This window comes from Pipistrellus hanaki (assembly GCF_964339955.1).
Source record: "Pipistrellus hanaki genome assembly, chromosome: 8".
In the NCBI taxonomy this organism is placed as follows: Eukaryota; Metazoa; Chordata; class Mammalia; order Chiroptera; family Vespertilionidae; genus Pipistrellus; species Pipistrellus hanaki.
Genome location: NC_140510.1, coordinates 43,546,500 through 43,563,721, shown reverse-complemented (window position 1 = coordinate 43,563,721; position 17,222 = coordinate 43,546,500). Strand labels below are relative to the sequence as shown.

General features: G+C 36.8%; 2 protein-coding genes across 5 annotated transcripts in view; one reads left to right on the top strand and one right to left on the bottom strand.

Annotated features, from left to right (window-relative positions):
* The first annotated feature begins 1,267 nt into the window (after positions 1-1,267).
* Positions 1,268-7,662, top strand: SPC25 (SPC25 component of NDC80 kinetochore complex). 3 transcript variants are annotated; one of them, XM_084892527.1, is made up of 8 exons: positions 1,270-1,387; positions 1,907-2,045; positions 2,166-2,318; positions 2,411-2,476; positions 3,281-3,427; positions 4,392-4,496; positions 5,679-5,777; positions 7,494-7,662. In XM_084892527.1, the coding sequence occupies exons 3-8, from the start codon at positions 2,180-2,182 to the stop codon at positions 7,616-7,618; spliced, it is 681 nt and encodes a 226-aa protein (XP_084748653.1). In that variant the 5' UTR covers positions 1,270-1,387; positions 1,907-2,045; positions 2,166-2,179; the 3' UTR covers positions 7,619-7,662. The 3 variants fall into 3 exon arrangements, with proteins under 3 accessions (XP_084748654.1, XP_084748653.1, XP_084748652.1); XM_084892528.1 differs by lacking the exon at positions 1,907-2,045 and having other exon boundaries at positions 1,268-1,387; positions 2,143-2,318; XM_084892526.1 differs by lacking the exon at positions 1,907-2,045 and having other exon boundaries at positions 1,272-1,387.
* Positions 7,663-14,184: 6,522 nt separating this feature from the next.
* The window catches only part of NOSTRIN (nitric oxide synthase trafficking), a 46,103-nt gene continuing 43,065 nt past the window's right edge, over positions 14,185-17,222 (bottom strand). For both annotated transcript variants that reach the window (XM_084892337.1, XM_084892338.1), the window contains 3 exons: positions 16,739-16,853; positions 14,979-15,068; positions 14,185-14,389 (listed from right to left, as the gene is read on the bottom strand). In XM_084892337.1, the coding sequence (XP_084748463.1) occupies positions 14,223-14,389; positions 14,979-15,068; positions 16,739-16,853 (372 nt within the window). In that variant the 3' untranslated portion in view covers positions 14,185-14,222. The remainder of the gene's footprint in view (positions 14,390-14,978; positions 15,069-16,738; positions 16,854-17,222) is intronic.

The window sequence follows — 17,222 nt, the reverse complement described above, 5'->3', positions numbered from 1 at the left end:
AAAAAATATTTTAATACTATAGCCAGTCCCCAAACTATGTATGGTTGCTTTGTTTTCAGTTAATTCCAATAGTTGAATAATTCCAGTTCTTTGCAGAGATTTCTTATTTTAATTCATTTAGAGTTTCCTGAGTTTTCAATTTGCAGTAAATTTTGCCTGTTTTATTTAAATTGCAACCTGTAAGACAGAGACCAGAACTTCTTCAATATGTTTTGTGAAACTAAATATTACGTAATCATAAAATATATTCTTATCATAGAGGGACCGTTCATTTCTGAGTTATAATGCTCACTGCAATTCAACATCATTCAGAGATTTTTGGCTTTAGCTTGTTGCTAGTGGCAGTAAACAAAAATATTTGGAGCATTGACCTTTAATGTCTCTGTTCATGGTCATTATCCTTTTACCCCAAGCTTGTCTGCCTTGTCTAGAATTAATTGTACTTGAGATCTCTCCAGTGTCACCTTCAATGTAAAATGAATTTAGTTCAGACCAAGTTTAGACTCTAGGGACTTTAGAGAATAATTACATTCTGGCTAACATCCCAGGAATATTGGCATTCCATAATGACACTATTATAAGTGGCCCAGCTACAGCTGTCCCCAGTAGCCCTTCCATTAACCTCATAATGTTTTTTTTTTTTTTTTGAAATATCATAACTTTTTTTTGGATAACCAAAGGACAGAGTTGCCCATTGATCAGTACCATTAATTTTCTTCATAGCAGAATTAAGATATTTTATAGATGGCTTAAAGAGTGAAGTATGTGTGAGGCAGTGTTTCTTAAAGTTGAACATGCATAAGAAACACCTGGAGAGCTTGTTAAAACACTGATTACTGGGACTCAACTCCAGAATTTTTAATTCAAAAGGAAGAGAGAGTGGTCTGAGAATTTTTATTCATTTTATTATTTTTAATTAGCTTTATTTAAGCTACGGGTAGTGCCAAAGAAGAGGGTATATACTTGGTAACAGAATACAATTGTAAAGTCCGATACTTATATTTGTTGCAGAAACCTTTAATTGAAACTGATGAATGTCCAGTCCTAGGGAGAGTCCTCCAGGAACTATTAATACTTTCCTAAGCCAAGCTGCGAGTGAAGTTATCTTTCAAAAAAAGAACTACAACTCCCAGAATGCCCTTCCCCATCTTCTCCGCGAGAATCGGAGGGGCGTGGCTACATCAACCAATCCCTTCGTTGAAAAACCTATGCCGCCAGCCAATCAGAAGGCGAGCAGGCGCCGGAAGTCGGGAGGCTGAAGGCGCGGTGGGTTTGAAATAGGGAAGTTGGCGCGGCGGAGGGAGGTGGGTCCTCGGCCTGGCGGTTTGCTGGGGTCGGTTCGCGTCTGGTGCGGCGAGGGCGGCGGGGCCCGGGCCTCCCGGAGAAGGTGAGAGCTAGCTGGGCTCCGACCCGCCATGGCGAGGGAGGAAAGTGGATTTGGGGGCGGATGTGTGTGTGTGTTGGGGGGGAAGGGAGTGTCTGAACGCACGTCCTGTTGTTTGTGAATCTGGGCCTCCCGGGTGGGCAGCAGCAGCCAAGCTGAGCGAGCTGTGGGTGGGTGCCCGGGGAGATTTTAGGTCTTTGGGAAGGTTCTAGCGTCCAGAGAACTGGTGGCACCTGAGTCCTGCAGGACGGACTTTCACGGTGCCGGACGCCGAGGCGGGAGAGGAGAGTGGAGGGGGCTTGGTCAGGGCCTGGACTGCACCCACTGCACCCCGCTCCGGTCTTCCCCTCACGGCGCCCTGCCTGGCCTGGGCGGGAGGCAGGGGCGTGGGTCTGTCCTCCAGGAGGGGCCGGCACTGGGATTTGGCGACTTAGGCTGGAATTGAAAGTGTCAGAGTTGGGAGGTTCCTTAAATGCCACCAAGTTTTCTTGTGAGAAAATGTCGCCGGCGTCACTTTCCCAGGGTCAGAGAGCGGGGGAGTGTCCTGTGCAGCTGCATTACCAGCGGACTTCTCGGAGGTCAAGGTGCCCTGGATCTTGCTGCACTTTAACCCTGGTTCAGTCCAGGTGACTGAGCTGCTCTGGAATATCTAGAGTTAGAAGTAAGTTGCTAACCTTTTCTAGCAAAGGTCACAGTGCCAACATACAGTTGATTGGAATATGCGCCTGATGTGATTCAAGCAACCTAAGATCCAGCAGTGCGTGTTCTGCTTGTTTTGTAGCATTGTCTTACAAAATGGTAGAGGATGAGCTGGCCCTGTTGGATAAAAACATAAATGAATTTTGGAATAAATTCAAAGGCAATGTCAACGACACCTCCTGTCAGATGGTGGGACTAAGAGATGCCTACAAGGACATCAATAAAGCATTTACAGGTACCTAACGTTAGTTTGTAACATTATGTTGTTCTTTGCTTTTTACTGTTATTTCAGCTGAATTGAAACATCCATTCCAATTTCTCTTTCAGAAAAGCTGTCTGTGAAATTGAAGGAAGAAGAGCGAATGGTTCAGATGTATCTGGAATATCAAAATCGTATGTGACAATCTGTAGATCTCAGAGGTTTTTTTTAATATTAAACATCTTTCTGAAATCCATGATATAAGTAAAACAATGTATGCTGAATAAATGTGTGTGAATATGTATATATTATGAAAATAATAAATATTTTGTATTCATAATAAATAGGACATCCCATGTTATACCTTTCTCTTTTCCCACCTTCCAGAATTAACCTATCAATATTTTGTTTAGTGTTGTGGTTTTTGAATGTTATATAAAAAGTATTATTTTCTCCCCCTTTTTGATTATTTTGTCCCCTTTAGCCTTTGGTAGTGAGTTTTATTTCTGTACTAGTGGCCTTGTGCGCAAATCCATGTGCTAGTAGCTTGCTGCTGCTTGTCTCAGCTGGCTGTTTGGCCCACCATTGCACATAACTCCCCACTCCTCTTCCTCCTTCCCCACCCCCCCAATCCCCACCTGTAGCTTGCTGCCCCGCCCTCCTGCTGGTCCAGTCCATTTGCATATTACCTCTTTATTATATAGGATTTATTAGAAGGGGGAGAGCTGCAAGGGTCATGATCATCTGATTTTTTAATTCTTGTTTTTATTTGGTATTTTTTAAAACATTTTTATCTTTTTATTTCTACTTTCAAAGACAAATAGAAAAGAATACATTAGGATTCTTTTTGTTTTTTTTGTTTTTAATTTTTATCATTAGGAGATATTAATTAAAACGTGCTGTATTAATCTTATGAAAGTCAATACTTTGGTCTATCTTAGGTACATATTGGAGGACAAAGCATTTATGTTCCAGCTAATGCTTTGTGCTTTTTACAGAGATCTGCAGGCAGAATAAGCTTATTCAGGAAAAAAAAGATAACTTGTTAAAGTTGATTGGTGAAGTAAATGGCAAAAAGCAGGATTTGGAAGTACTGACTACAACTATCCAGGATCTTAAGGAAGAATATGCTAGGAAGAAGGAAAGTAAGTTTTCGGTTGTGCACATGTTTAAACATCAATCTAAATGTCAAAGTGGTGATGGTTCACAACTCTATTTTGCCTTCTCTGCAATTTCTTGCCCAAAATAGATATTATGCCAGAACTCATCTCTGTAAGGGGTCTATGCAAGTAGCTGAGTGGGTTTTATTTTTCTGTTTTACTTCAAGGTCCTTTGGATTTCTTATATAACCAGAGTAATAATGAAGTCAATCAGTGAGTTTAATTAAGTATAGTGGGAAACAGTTTCACGAAACAAGATTTACTTGGGAGAAGCCATAGTATCATTAAGATAACAAATTTCTGGACCCTGCATTCTCTGACAAATTATTAAGCAACCTCTTTATGCTGGAAAATTTCTTTGTTTAAAAAACTTTTATACTCAAATGAGTGTTTCCTTTAGAAAGGAGTCTTGTTTTCTTTCACAAAGTAATCAATTCTCAAATCTCTTGAAAATAGCAGAGTTTGTTTTGTTAATGCTTTTTCTTACAGAATTTTTATGCCTACATTATTTTTCTTATCTGCTATGTATTACTTAGGACATAATGTGCTAATTTTAAGAATAATTCTAACCTAGCATGAAATAAAGCTGACTTCTTGTGAGAAATAGTTATGTTTAAAAAAGTAGAATATTTTTCCAATGAAGCAATTTCTTGGCTAATCAAAAATAGTATAAAGGAAGTCTGTTTCTCTGCCAGCCATGCAAACTTATTTATTCTTGCTATTACGTGATAAAGTATAATAAAACATTCCTGTCACTTCTTGTATATTTTCTCACACAGTTTTGCCTTCATCTTGAATGAACAGAAGCTCCTTTTGCTAATTGGTAGAGATAGAAACTGAATACAAATTAACAGATTCATTTGGCATCATTTTTAGAGTTGTTTTCAGGGTTCTTAAATGAGCACTGAGTATTTAAAATATTTGATAGTGTGTCTGTTTTCTTAATCAGCTATTTCCACTGCTAAAAAAACGAGTGAAGAGAGGTTGCAAAGGTTACAGAAGTCTGTAGACATATTTAAAGATCGACTTGGACTAGAAATTCGAAAAATTTATGGTAAGTATATTAATGTCAACAAAACAGGAAATTAGGTGTGTCATTTTTTAAGTAGAGTAGAATTAAAAACATTTTTTTAAAAGTAAAAATATTTCATGTTTTCAAGTAAAATAATGACTATATTATTAACTTTTTAGAAAGTAGGGAAAAACTACAAAATTTTCATCACTATAACCTAAGTACTAATGCCTTGGTTATTTATTATCCAATATTTTAATAAATGTATTTTGGGCATGGTTTGACAACCATGCAAACAATTTTTGTTCTTTGCTCATACTGGTATTGTATGATTAGAATTTCTCCAGTTATTATAATGGTAAATTTTAAAATGGTATAATAATTCATTCCATTAACATATTATTAGCACATGTATTGCCTCTAAGTTAACTTTTGGATTCTGCCTGTTTCTTAGTTTTAGGAGTACTCCAGTAAATGTAGACTACTCCATTTCTTTTGTATAATTTCTGTGGAATTCCCAGAGAGGAATTACTGGTTAAAGCATGTTAATATTCCAATGGCCTTTACATGTATATACACCAATTTATAGCATTATTTACTGTGTGGGGAGAACCCAAGATTAGCATCATGTTTGGTGATTTGCCAGAAAGATTTACTGGACTCGGCATATAGTCATAATTTTGATGAAGTACAATGTCTTTTTTTCTTTTGTTATTTGTGATTTTGGTGTCATATGTAAACTACAATACTTTTAAATAATTTCAGCATACATTTGGAGATAGTGGGCGGCAAACTCAGTCAACAGAGCTAAATATCAACAGTACAACAATTGAAATTTCTTTTGAGAGCCAAATTTTTTAAACTTAAACTGTATTGGTAGGTACATTGTTATTAACTTAATTAGGGTACTCCTAAGCTGGCCTTTGCTAAAAACTCAAGGGGCCAAAGAGCCTCATGTGGCTCACGAGCCGCAGTTGGACAACCACTGGGTTAAGTGAATATAAAGGGTGGGGCAAAGGTAGCTTTTGGAAAATAATACAATAATTAATTCATTATAATATAAGAATAAATTATTTTGTATACTCACAATTACAAACCTATTTTTGCCTCATTCTATACATACTTAGTGTTTAATGATTGACCAGAGAAAAGAAAGCACATCTCCATCAAAAAAATTTGACAGTAAAATGTTCTCACATTAAATAATTTAATCTCTTTTTTCAGGTGATAAATTGCAGTTTATATTCACTAATATTGACCCTAAGCATCCTGATAGCCCATATATGTTTTGTCTGCACCTAAATGAAGCAAGGGACTATGAAGGTATGTCCTCTTCTCTGTAACGGGTATTTAAGTTTGCTACCCCAAAATATTACTTGAATCAGAATATAAATAGGATGAAATAATATCCCCACAGCTATTGTTTTCTTTTTCACTCTTGCTTTTGGGGATAGTATCTTATAAAGGCTGTGACTATAATAGACTTTTGATGGCACAGTGCCACAGTGACGGAAAAGGCTAAAAGATAAAAGTCACTATATTATGAAATATGAGTTATCCTTTTAGAGAACTCAAAGCTGTAAAGGATATGACGACAATGTGAATACATTATAATTTTTCCAAATAGGTGATTTTAAAACCAAATGTGAAATCATTAGAATCTGGTAATCTTTGTCCCCCCAGAAATCAATTTTACAAAATTATTCCATCCTGAAAAATTCTACCCTGATAATTTAGCTGAGTTACTGATTCTCTAGCAGGCCAGATGGTTTTTGATTTATGGGGAATATATATGATTGGTGATAGTGTGAACAAGAAGAGGATGGAAATATATTTAATTATTTTTTATTCTTCTAATTCCCTTTGAAAGTGATTAATTTATTGAAACTCAGAAAATGTTTCTCAGCTTTTGGTGCCTGTGTTCTCATTAAAGCATTTATAGGAGACACACACTCAGGTGAATTATTTAGTTGGCTCTGCAATGTGCCATGATGATCCGGTTCCTATCCCAATGAAATTTATATTTTAGGACTCGGAATTCATGCACAAAAATTTGGCCTTTTTCTCTCTAGGTAAACATCTCCTAATCTAATGAGTGCTGAATTTTAAGAAGCAATCCCAGAAAACCTCTTACCTAGCTTTTAAATTTTCTCCAAATTCGATTCCTCTGTTGCTTCATAGTGTCAGTGTTTGATAGTGTGTTAAAATAGAATCTACAGTTTAATTTTGGAACCAACTAGTTTTTTATTTTTCTCTGCTTTGGTCCTGGGCCTTGTTTCCTAAACAATTTCTACCAAAGAGCAGGATCTGATGTCGTATTTCTTCCCCTTGAACAAAGGACAGGTTGATGGTAGAGAATGCTGGATCGTTCCTTTCCTTTGACCCACCTCCCTGGAGACTTGCTTGCTCCCATATGTACCATCTGGTTCAGCTGCATATGAGATCCGAACTGTTATTTGTGACTTTGAGAATCATTTGTTTAGTAAGTCCTGTAAATGCCACTTTTGGAATAGCGAACACATTTTCTAATGACCTCCCTCTCATTTGTGAGACTTCAGACCCCTCCTCCCTATAATTGTAAGTTATTAAGGGTTGGAATTTTTTTGATTCAGTGGTAAGATGCTACAAGTCAGGCTAAAGTTCTGTAGAGAAAACTGACTTAACAGTTTAACACACACACACACACACACACACACATACACACACAAACCTGTTAAAAATAGTTTAATTAAAATGTACAGGAAAGATGATGGGAAATGGCATTCTGTTCTTTACCACTAAGCTCTTCAATCCCTTGCCTACCATCTGTTTAAATTTAAAGCAAGATTGTAGTACAGAGATTTGAATATTTAGTGATTAAGCAGAGGAAAGGTTCAAAAGATATGAAAATCAGGTGTATCTATCATGTATGCTCAAATCAACTCAATAAAATGGAATTAAGATTATTTGAATCAGATGAAAGCATCTAAATTGGGAAACTTCTCTTCCATAAAAAATCTCATTCAAATTGTCTTTTTTTTCTTCTTCTTCTTCTTCTAGTGTCAGATAGTGCTCCTCATCTTGAATGCCTAGCGGAATTTCAAGAGAATCTAAGGAAGACCAAAAATTTTTCAGCCTTTCTTGCCAATGTTCGAAAAGCTTTTAGTACTATGGTTCATAGTTAATGTATAAATAGTACATAAAATAAAAACTTTATTTTTCTCCCCTATTTTATCTCTTAAAAAGAATTCTCATCATATATAGCTTGCCTGTAATCCTTTTGGATTTTTTTTTTTTCTTTTTTTTTTTTTTTTACATTTCTGTATGCTGTGTTTTTTAAAGTATTTAATAAAAGTCTTAGGAAATAAAATTTATAAAGTCAAATGTGTTCTTTTTAAAATGAATATATACATATATAGTTGACCCATGAACAACATGGGTTTGAATTGCTCAGGTCAATTTATATGTGGATTTTTTTTCAATCTTCTATACTAATAAAAGGGTAATATGCTAATTAGACCTTCCAGGAAACCTTGTGCACAAAGCCATGGTGGCAGGGCCAAGGCAGAAACGGTTAGGGTCGATCAGGTCAGGAGGGGAGAGCAGTTGGGGGCAAGCAGGCCTGCAGCGGTGGCAGTTGGGGACTAGCAGGCTGGCGGGGGGGAGGGGGGGGGGCAGTTGGGGTCAATCAGGTAGGGAGTCAGAGTGGTTAGGGGCGAACAGGCAGGCAGGAGGTGGTTAGGAGCCAGTGATCCTGGATTGCAAGGGGGATGTCTGACTTCCAGTTTAGGCCTAATCCCACAGGGAGTCAGATATCCCCCAAGGGGTTCCAGATTGGAGAGGGTTCAGGCTGGGCTGAGGGACACCCCCCATGCACAAATTTCGTGCATCGGACCTCTAGTAAATATATAGTCATCCATCCGTATCCCTGGGTTTCACATCTGCAGATTCAACCAAGTATAGCTAAAAAACAGTATTTTCAATCTGTAGTGAGGAAACCACAAATATAGAAGGCTGACTTAAATTATCCATGGATTTTCAACTGCATGCGGATCAGAGCCCTTAACCACTGTAGTTGTTCAACAAGGATCAACAGTAGATTAAGTTTTATATATATGTTATGTATATTACATATGATATATTTTACATAGTAAAATTATATATATATATATATATATTTTTTTTATAGCAGGCAGGGATAATGTATGGCTTGCCTGTGAAAAGGAATTTGTACAGCCTACACTGTGCCTCTGATTTCTAAGCATGGACCAGTAATATTAAAAACTTAGGAGGGTGGACCCAACCCAAGGTTGGCAAATTTTGAAATGTACCTGGTAAAATGAACACTACTAAATGGTACTATCTATTATCCTAATGTAAAGGAAAGCATATTTTTATCTCACACAGTTAAAGGATTAACCTTCATATCAAGAATGTTGGCAGTATTCTACCAAGATATTCAAAAAAGGTTATATTTTTGAAAATGTAAATATAGGACATTTATAACCAATTTCCATTTTGTAATATACTGTTTATTGTGTTCTGGATATAAGTTTGCCGTCTTGGAAGCTGAAATGCCAACATGTTCTAGGATATTGTCCTGTTTGTAAGTGTGGTTGTATTTAGGTACACTGGCTATAAGGGAGGCCACATGATATGCTTCAAGATAACTTGGACACACCTAAAAAGTCATGAAGCAATGGCTTCCATGCCTTTAGTTTTTCACCTGCTTCTTGACATCTGGGGAAAATTTCAGGCCGCTTGTCTAGTTAGAATAAGAAGAGTTTCAGAAGCACTCTCTCAGGCTTAGGTCTTTGCTCTGTTAAAATCTATATTTAATCTTGGGCAAGTCATTTAACCTTTTGATCACCAGTTTTCTCATATAGCCACATTGAACTTTTGTGTAGTTTCCCAAACTTGCAATTTTATTTTTGTTGGTCAGATTAAGGGGGTGGGAAGGGGAGGAGAAAATGGCAAAACAAAACAAGGTAGAACCCTAACCAGTTTGGCTCAATGGATAGAGTGTTGGCCTGCAGACTGAAAGGTCCCAGGTTCGATTTCCATCAAGGGCATGTACCTTGATTGCAGGCACATTCCCAGTAGGAGGTGTGTGGAGGCAGCTGATTGGTGTTTCTCTCTCATTAATGTTTCTAACTCTATCCTCCCTTCCTCTCTGTAAAAAAAACAATAAAAAATATTATGTGTGTGTGTGTGTGTGTGTGTGTGTGTAAATCAAGGAAGAAAAGACAAAAAGACAGTACATTTCTGAGTGCAGCTCAGTGGATGCCTGGGGTTAGGGTTCGGGGCAAGGATTGATGGCAAAAAGGAAAGTTTTAAGGGTGCTAAAGTGTTTTAACACTTGACTGTAGTGGACATAGCCAGATTATACATTAATCAAACTCAGCTGTGTTTAAAAGAGTAATTTTACTGTATCTAAATTATACCTCAATAAAACTTTTAATAAATGGGAAATAATCTAATTCAACCATGACTGTACATGTGAACTATTTTGTATTGTATTACAATCTTGTGTTACCATTCAATTTATTTATTTATTTCGGTCTTTTCTACCAGATTGTGAACTCTATGAAGATTGATCAAGTTATTTATTTATTTTTTTAAAATATATTGTATTGATCTTGTACAGAGAGGAAGGGAGAGAGATAGAGAGTTAGAAACATCTATGAGAGAGAATCATCAATCAGGTGCCTCTTGCACACCCCCTACTGGGGATGTGCCCGAAATCAAGGTACTTGCCATTGACCAGAATCAAACCTGGGATCCTTCAATCCACAGGCCGACGCTCTATCCACTGAGCCAAACTGGTTTCGACTGATCAAATTATTTTTTAAATTTTTATCATTAATCTATTCTCTGGCACATAGCTCCACACTAAAATGTTCATTGAGTAACTATAAATAAGTGAGTGAATAGATGAGTTAGGCTACATGATCTCTGAAATTGCTTCCTGTCTCTGTGATTCTAGGAGTCTAACCTTTATGTGCTGGGCTATTCATTAATCAGCTTAAAAGAAAAATTTAGTATGAAAAAAAGTAGGAGTAAAATTAAATTCCAAAGCATTTCTTATGATGGAATAGAATTCAGATATGAACCTCAATACAATCCTATGATTTATTTCAGCAAATTCAGCTTATCTAGTGGGGTTAAAAGTGTTCTGACTAATCAGATATTCTGTTAAGTATATTGGAACACTATCAAGAATTATAGAGGTGAAGGAATACTAATTTATGTATAACAGAATGGAGATTGTAACATTTAGTCTACAACTTTAGGGCACAATATTTCAGGACTTACTCTGTGTAATAAAAATTGCCTAAAACAGAGTATTACATGCTTTTAAAATATGTTAGGGTAGAGCATATTTTCTCCAGTTCAACCCATCCCCATTAAAGTGTGACATTCAACCTCTGGGTCTTCCACCTCTGACCCAGCTTCCCAGCTGGTCAGGTGAAGAAACATACTATCTGCAATTTAGGAGAAAGGAAGAAGAAAGCCTCTGTGTTTACCTGGAATTTAAACTGTGTTCTCCATTTCTGACTTACCAGTAACACAACCAATACTCCCCAAGTCTAATCTTTTAAGGAGGGAAAGCAACCACAATCCCTTCAGAGGCCAGATAGGGCTCATCCCTCGGCAGATTTCCCTGGCTGCAGGCACCTACATCACTTAGTTTCCCTGAGCTGAACTCCCATCTGCATAAGCATGACCTGGATTCTCTAGCTCAGTGTTTTTCAACCTTTTTTGGGCAAAGGCACACTTGTTTCATGAAAAAAATCACGAGGCACACCACCATTAGAAAATGTTAAAAAATTTAACTCTGTGCCTATATTGACTATATATAAAGTAATTCTCTTGAATAGGAATCAAATAAACACAAAGAAAGTATTTTATAATTACTTTATTATGAAATATTAAGTAAACAAAATAGTGAAAAATTATAAAATTCTTGTCTTGTCTGCACCTACGGCACACCAGGCAACATCTCGTTGAAAAACGCTGCTCTAGCTCACTGATTCTCACTCCTGTTCCTAGTGGCAGCTCACCCGGACCTCGTCCCCCAAACCTCTGCTTACAGGATCACAACAACGGGAAACTCTGACACTCTATCCAAGTATAATAGTTCTAACCCTCGATATCCCCGGAATGTAGCTGCGTTCTCTGCAATATTCCTGCTCTTTGCTTGACCCCACACCTTGGTTCAACCTTCTCATGCCCTATGCCCCCAGGTTACCTTCCCAAGATTATACATTCTGTTCTTCCGATGTCACATAGCAAATGACAATAGAGCATATTATTTTGATTCTAAAGTGCTTCTCTTGCTCTAAATCAGGCTGATTACCCCACAAAGCCATTCTGGGAAAAGCGGGCTTTTCTCTTGGAAAGGGGAACAAAGCTAGACTATGCTCAAATAATTATCACTTAAGGCCTTATAATACAATATAATTTACCCCATATTGCATATTATATTACTTTCTGATGAATTAGAATGGATCATAATATTCATTATAAGTATTAGTATGGGTAATTGAAAATGAAAAAAAGTGAACTTAATCTTCTGGTTGATAGTGTGATGGATATGTTAGCCTTTACTAGAAGGGAGATAAATTAGAATAATGCTTTCAGTGAAAATCTGGCTCAGACATCTATATTCCCTATTTTTCCAGTTGTCAATGTCACTAAAAACTTACTGACATATGAAACTGCTTAGTGGGGTATAATTATGAAAGCCTAATTAAGAGTTTAAAAATATTTAAATTATCTTATTCTATATAGAAACCTTGGACACATAATTAATCTTCACAATATATACTTATTTTTTTTTTTACCAAAATCTAAGGGTACCATCCCCATCTGTGCAATCAGAAAATTCTTGCCTTACTAAAAAGATCTTAAAGATAAAAATTGTTTGCCCAACTATATTTGTATTTCATCTAGTTTAAGACTATAGCATTTCTTTGAAGTTTAATAATTACATATCACAGCTGCAAAAAGAATATGTAACATTTCAAAATAGGAAAACCATTTATGTTTTTATAAAGTAAAACTGATTTATGAAGAGGAATCTTTCTTCGAAAAGTACTTTCAAAGAGTTTTAGGGCCCAACCACCATTATCATCACTTTTTCTGTACAAATGATTCAGTGTAGGCTGTAGTCAATTGCTACATACTTTTTTTTTTTTTTTTTTTTTTTTTTTTATCTATCAAGGCTAATGGAAAGAAGTAAGATGAAAAGGAAATATAAGTTAAAAATCTCTGTTCATGGTCTAATGGCCTATTTTTCAGCCCACTCTCTACATGCAAAAAGCTTATCATTATTATACCATTAAGGATGACATTAAAACTTCTGATCCATTCTTTTAGGCTTTTATGTTATGCCTCGCATAACAAATTTTACTTGAGCTCCTTCAAGTCTGATATCTGTATCTATAAATATCTCTGTGTATTAGTTATATCCTATACGAGTATAATATGCACAGTATTAAAATATATGTACCTTGCTTTGAAAAATTCCTTCTTGAAAGTATAAAGTCTGATGAATTAAAAAAAAAAAAAAAAAAAAAAAAAAAGGTAGGGGGCAGGAGAGAAATGGAATGGGTTTTACTTTCTCCTTCAATGCCAGACTTTGTATTTTGCACAAATGGAGACATACCCAGATGTTTCTATCAACACCATGACTTTCCATTGAATGGAGTGTGTGATCTCCAGGCTGACTTAGGCCATTTTCCGAAAAATGCTGCTGTATCACTTCTCTCCATTCTAAATTGTTACTCTCAAGAAAAGTTGGGGTCTACTTCTTGTTCCCAACCTTTTCCCTTTATATGGCATTTGAGAAAGCAGCATAAATCTTCTTTTCTCCAAATATTCCATTTGTTAGTGAAAGTTGATTTCTAAAACTTCCCATCCAAACTGGAGACTCATTAGCATTTAAAGTACCTTTCATTAGGAAGTTGCATTGGGCATTCCTTTCATGGCCCTGCTGGGAAGTATAGAATTCCTGTTTTCTAAATTGGCATATGAAGTTTCCAAACAGACAAGGAGGCACAAGATATCAGGCAGTCAGTCTCCTTCCTAACCCTTTCCCATCTGCCTTGCTCTTGCTCTCAGATGCCCATCCACCTCTGGCTCGCACTTAATCTCACTCTAAGAGCAGTTCTGGTTGTGGGAAGAAGGTATAGAAGAAGCTACCACCTCAGAACATCATTGGCTCAGGATGGAACTCCACCTAGTATGCAGACCTCTTGTCTACCACCCCCACTTGTGATCACTCAGACTTTTGACCTCAGTTTTTGACCCTTTATTTTAAAATCTCCTAACTTGGGTCTATTTCTCTTGTGTCTTATCTGCCCGTCTTTTGCTGAGCTCTTCTTCTTGAATTTATTCTGTGTTTTTCTTCATTTCCTAGGCCGTTTGACCCCTTGTAGGCCTACTGTGGATGTCCAGAGGAAACGGACACCTGAGTCCTAGAATCAGTTATGCTCCAAGAAAATGATGTGACTTATGAAAGGGGCTAAACCCACCTTGGAGTTTCTCTCTCTGTGACACCAGGGGTTGCACTGGGTCATCTCCAGCGTCTCCTAAGAATTCAAAAAATCTAGGAGCCATGGGCCTCTTTCCTGTCTTCCTTCATCCTCCCACTTTTTGACGTTGTTTCAAAAAATAACCAGGAGTACAAAGCACTGTGACCTGCAGGTAGGACCCTGTCACCCATTTAGAATGATAAACGGGAAGATCACAGCATTTCTCTTTATTTGCATTACATTGTATAGCTTACAGTGTGTGTAAGGCAGTGTGCTGAGAATCCTGTTTTGTGCCTGTGTACCCAGCATTTGAAGGGAGCTCCTGCACATAAGCAGCAGGAAAGTGGCCTTTTTTTCCATTTAAAGATCCAAACCACCATCCTTCTTCTTGTTTGCTGAGAATAGTCACAATGTCACCTGTGAAAATGCACATTTAGTTAGACAAATGGGTCTTTGCAATTTGAGCACATACCTGAGTCCAATTGGTGAGACAGTTTTCGGGAGAGTCTGATTTCAAGGAGATACCTGATAGCAATGTTTTCTGTAGGTAATTCAGATGAAGCAAACTTTACTGACCACCTCTGTATGAAGCAGGCATAACGCAGAGCGTATTAAAAAAAGAGTAAGATAATAGACAGCTAAGTCATGGCATAATATATTTTGATTAAAAACAGAATCACGCCCTAGCGTTGGCTTGTGGACTGAAGGGTCCCAGGTTCAATTCCAGTCAAGGACACATGCCTGGGTTTCGGGCTTTATCCCCAGTTAGGAGGCGTACAGAAGGCAAATGATCAATGATTCTCATAATTGATGTTTCTATCTACCTGTCCCTCTCCCTTCCTCTCTGAAATTAATAATGTATATATCACCTAAGAAAGGTGATTGCAAACTTGAACTGAGTTGACATGGTGGTAACCTTTATGGCTACTGGACTAAGACAGAAGTTTTATTCAAATTAAGGATTTCAGCAGGGGAAGGCAATTAAACATTTGAGAATGATTCTTACCTACTTCCAAATTCAATTCATCGTCTTGCCTGGCTTGGAAAGAATACAAGGCTTTGCAAAGAATGTTGCCATGCTGGGCCACACCGGAGGCTGAAAGTTGGAGCAAGTTATAGTTACCAATGCTGGGTCAGTAAGCGAGAGGAAGAGGACAGGGAGCTCTGGTTATTTAGCAGTGTGGTGCAGAGCTTACATAGATCGAAGTCTTCTCAAAAGAAAAGTTTATAATTTTACAAACTATTTATTCCTTGATTCAGTAACCATTTATTATAAACCTAATATGTACATCAAGCATGTCAAACTAGCGGGCTGTGAGCTGCATGAGGCACACAATATTTTTTGCATCCCAGCCAGTACATCGGTATGTAAGAAACGTTTTAATAAAAATTTCATAACTTAATTTTTACAACATCCTGTTATACATAATTATTAATAACAAACAACCACATTCGCTAGTGACTGATTAATATAATCGTGTTGCATTCATTTCTATTATGCACAGGCGCACCATTTCCCTCCACTAATACTGGCAGCGAATATTTTAGCAAGTGATTGCCACGTCATTAATGCTGTACTGACTTGTTTGATGTGCACAACGGGAAATATTTTGCTTTCGGAGAACAAGAAAAATAGGTTTATCTGTATTACGCTTATTGTGCAGTTTTTCAGTGTCTGGTAAATTAATATTCAAGAAAAAAATACTAGTTTTTATTAAAATGTTCTATTATTTTAGGTTAGTGATGACTCATTTATTTCAGCCCTTTGTATTTAGCATGTCTCTATTGAAATAAACCTACATTTTTATAATAATTAAAGCTATTGTTTTTTGTGGCCCACATGAATTTAAACCTTATTTATTTGACCCGTGTTAGCCTTTGAGTTTGACATGTTTGAGGTACATGGACTGTATATGTTATATAATTAACAATTATATCGTAATATAGAAAATAAGTCTGGAGAAAAAATTATTTTAATAATAATCATAAAGATGATAAATTAAAATTATCTGCTTTCCACATGAACTTAATCAACATCAGTTGGCTGATATGTGTGGTATGCATGCTTGCTGTATGCTTATATTGGAAGATATACATAAGTTTTGTCATTCAGGTATAGATAGGGGACACTTCGACCAGGTACTTCTTATCATCAATGCCACAGTGAGTCTCTAATATACATGTGGACCCTAATGTCCTGGGTTTTATTGGAATTCTTTCTTTTTCTTTTGACCTATTTCTAATCAAGAAACTAGAGAGTCAAGGTTATGGTAAGTATAGTTGAACTATGAGGGACAATAATGTGGACGCGAGTGTGTGTATGTGTTGAAAGGTAAACACCAAAAGGTAGAAGGGTGTGGATGGACAAATGACTAAAGTCAGGTGCTGAATAAATGAGGTAGGTAGGCCCTGCGATCAACATGTTTCTCACATGGAGGTTTGGAGGAGGCTCTGGAGACAGATCTCAGAGTTCTTCCCAATGGCTTAGGGGTGATCGTGTGCACTGTAAATTGCAGGCTATCTGAGTAACGTGGAACCAGTCATCTCATAAAATTATTTTCCGAACCCCCCACTCTTCTTGGCTTCTTCACACTTTTTGGATTAAATTTGCTCAGAAAGATACACAATCTAACAAATTAATCAGTCTAGATTTAGTTTTCATTGAGCTGATATATACCAACGTGGCTCTAAAAGAAAAAAAGGTAAATATAGCAATGTGCTTTACTGATAGGACTTGGCCCAAAATTATTCCAAGAATAGGATTACCTGCACATGAAGAACTTGGATTGCTCTGCCCACCAGAAGATGCCCTTCTTACAACAGTCTCTGATCTCTTCATCAGAAAAGGCCGAGATATTCTTACATAACTATGGGTCTGCTGCTGTTCAGATAAATATTTTTGAAAACAGTCATTTTTAATAACACAAGTATTCGTGAAATATAATTCTTCTGTAGCTGTTTTCCTTAGGAATTGGTTTTGTAATTTTTTTTTTTTTGGAAGAGGATATACAATAAATAAAGTATTAACTATATTCCTAAACTCTTATATAGAGCTGTGTTGTATCTGAAGCCTTAATATTTTCAGTATTTGAGAATTAGCATGTTTTATAGCCTGTGTTTGAAATTCTGACCTTTACACAGGCAAAATGATAACATTCACAGCATTACTCCTACAAATTCAACTTTAATTGGCTTTAATGCAAATTAATGATATGGCTCTGTCTAAATTATTGAGACTATTTCTTCCTTC

What these genes read in the sequence shown, in the direction of transcription:
- SPC25 (XM_084892528.1), top strand. Translation starts at nt 2,180, where the DNA reads ATGGTAGAGGATGAGCTGGCCCTGTTGGATAAAAACATAAATGAATTT. An exon ending in GTATCTGGAATATCAAAATC is followed by an intron (nt 2,477 to 3,280) that starts GTATGTGACAAT and finishes TGCTTTTTACAG; the next exon opens with AGATCTGCAGGCAGAATAAG. An exon ending in AGAAATTCGAAAAATTTATG is followed by an intron (nt 4,497 to 5,678) that starts GTAAGTATATTA and finishes CTCTTTTTTCAG; the next exon opens with GTGATAAATTGCAGTTTATA.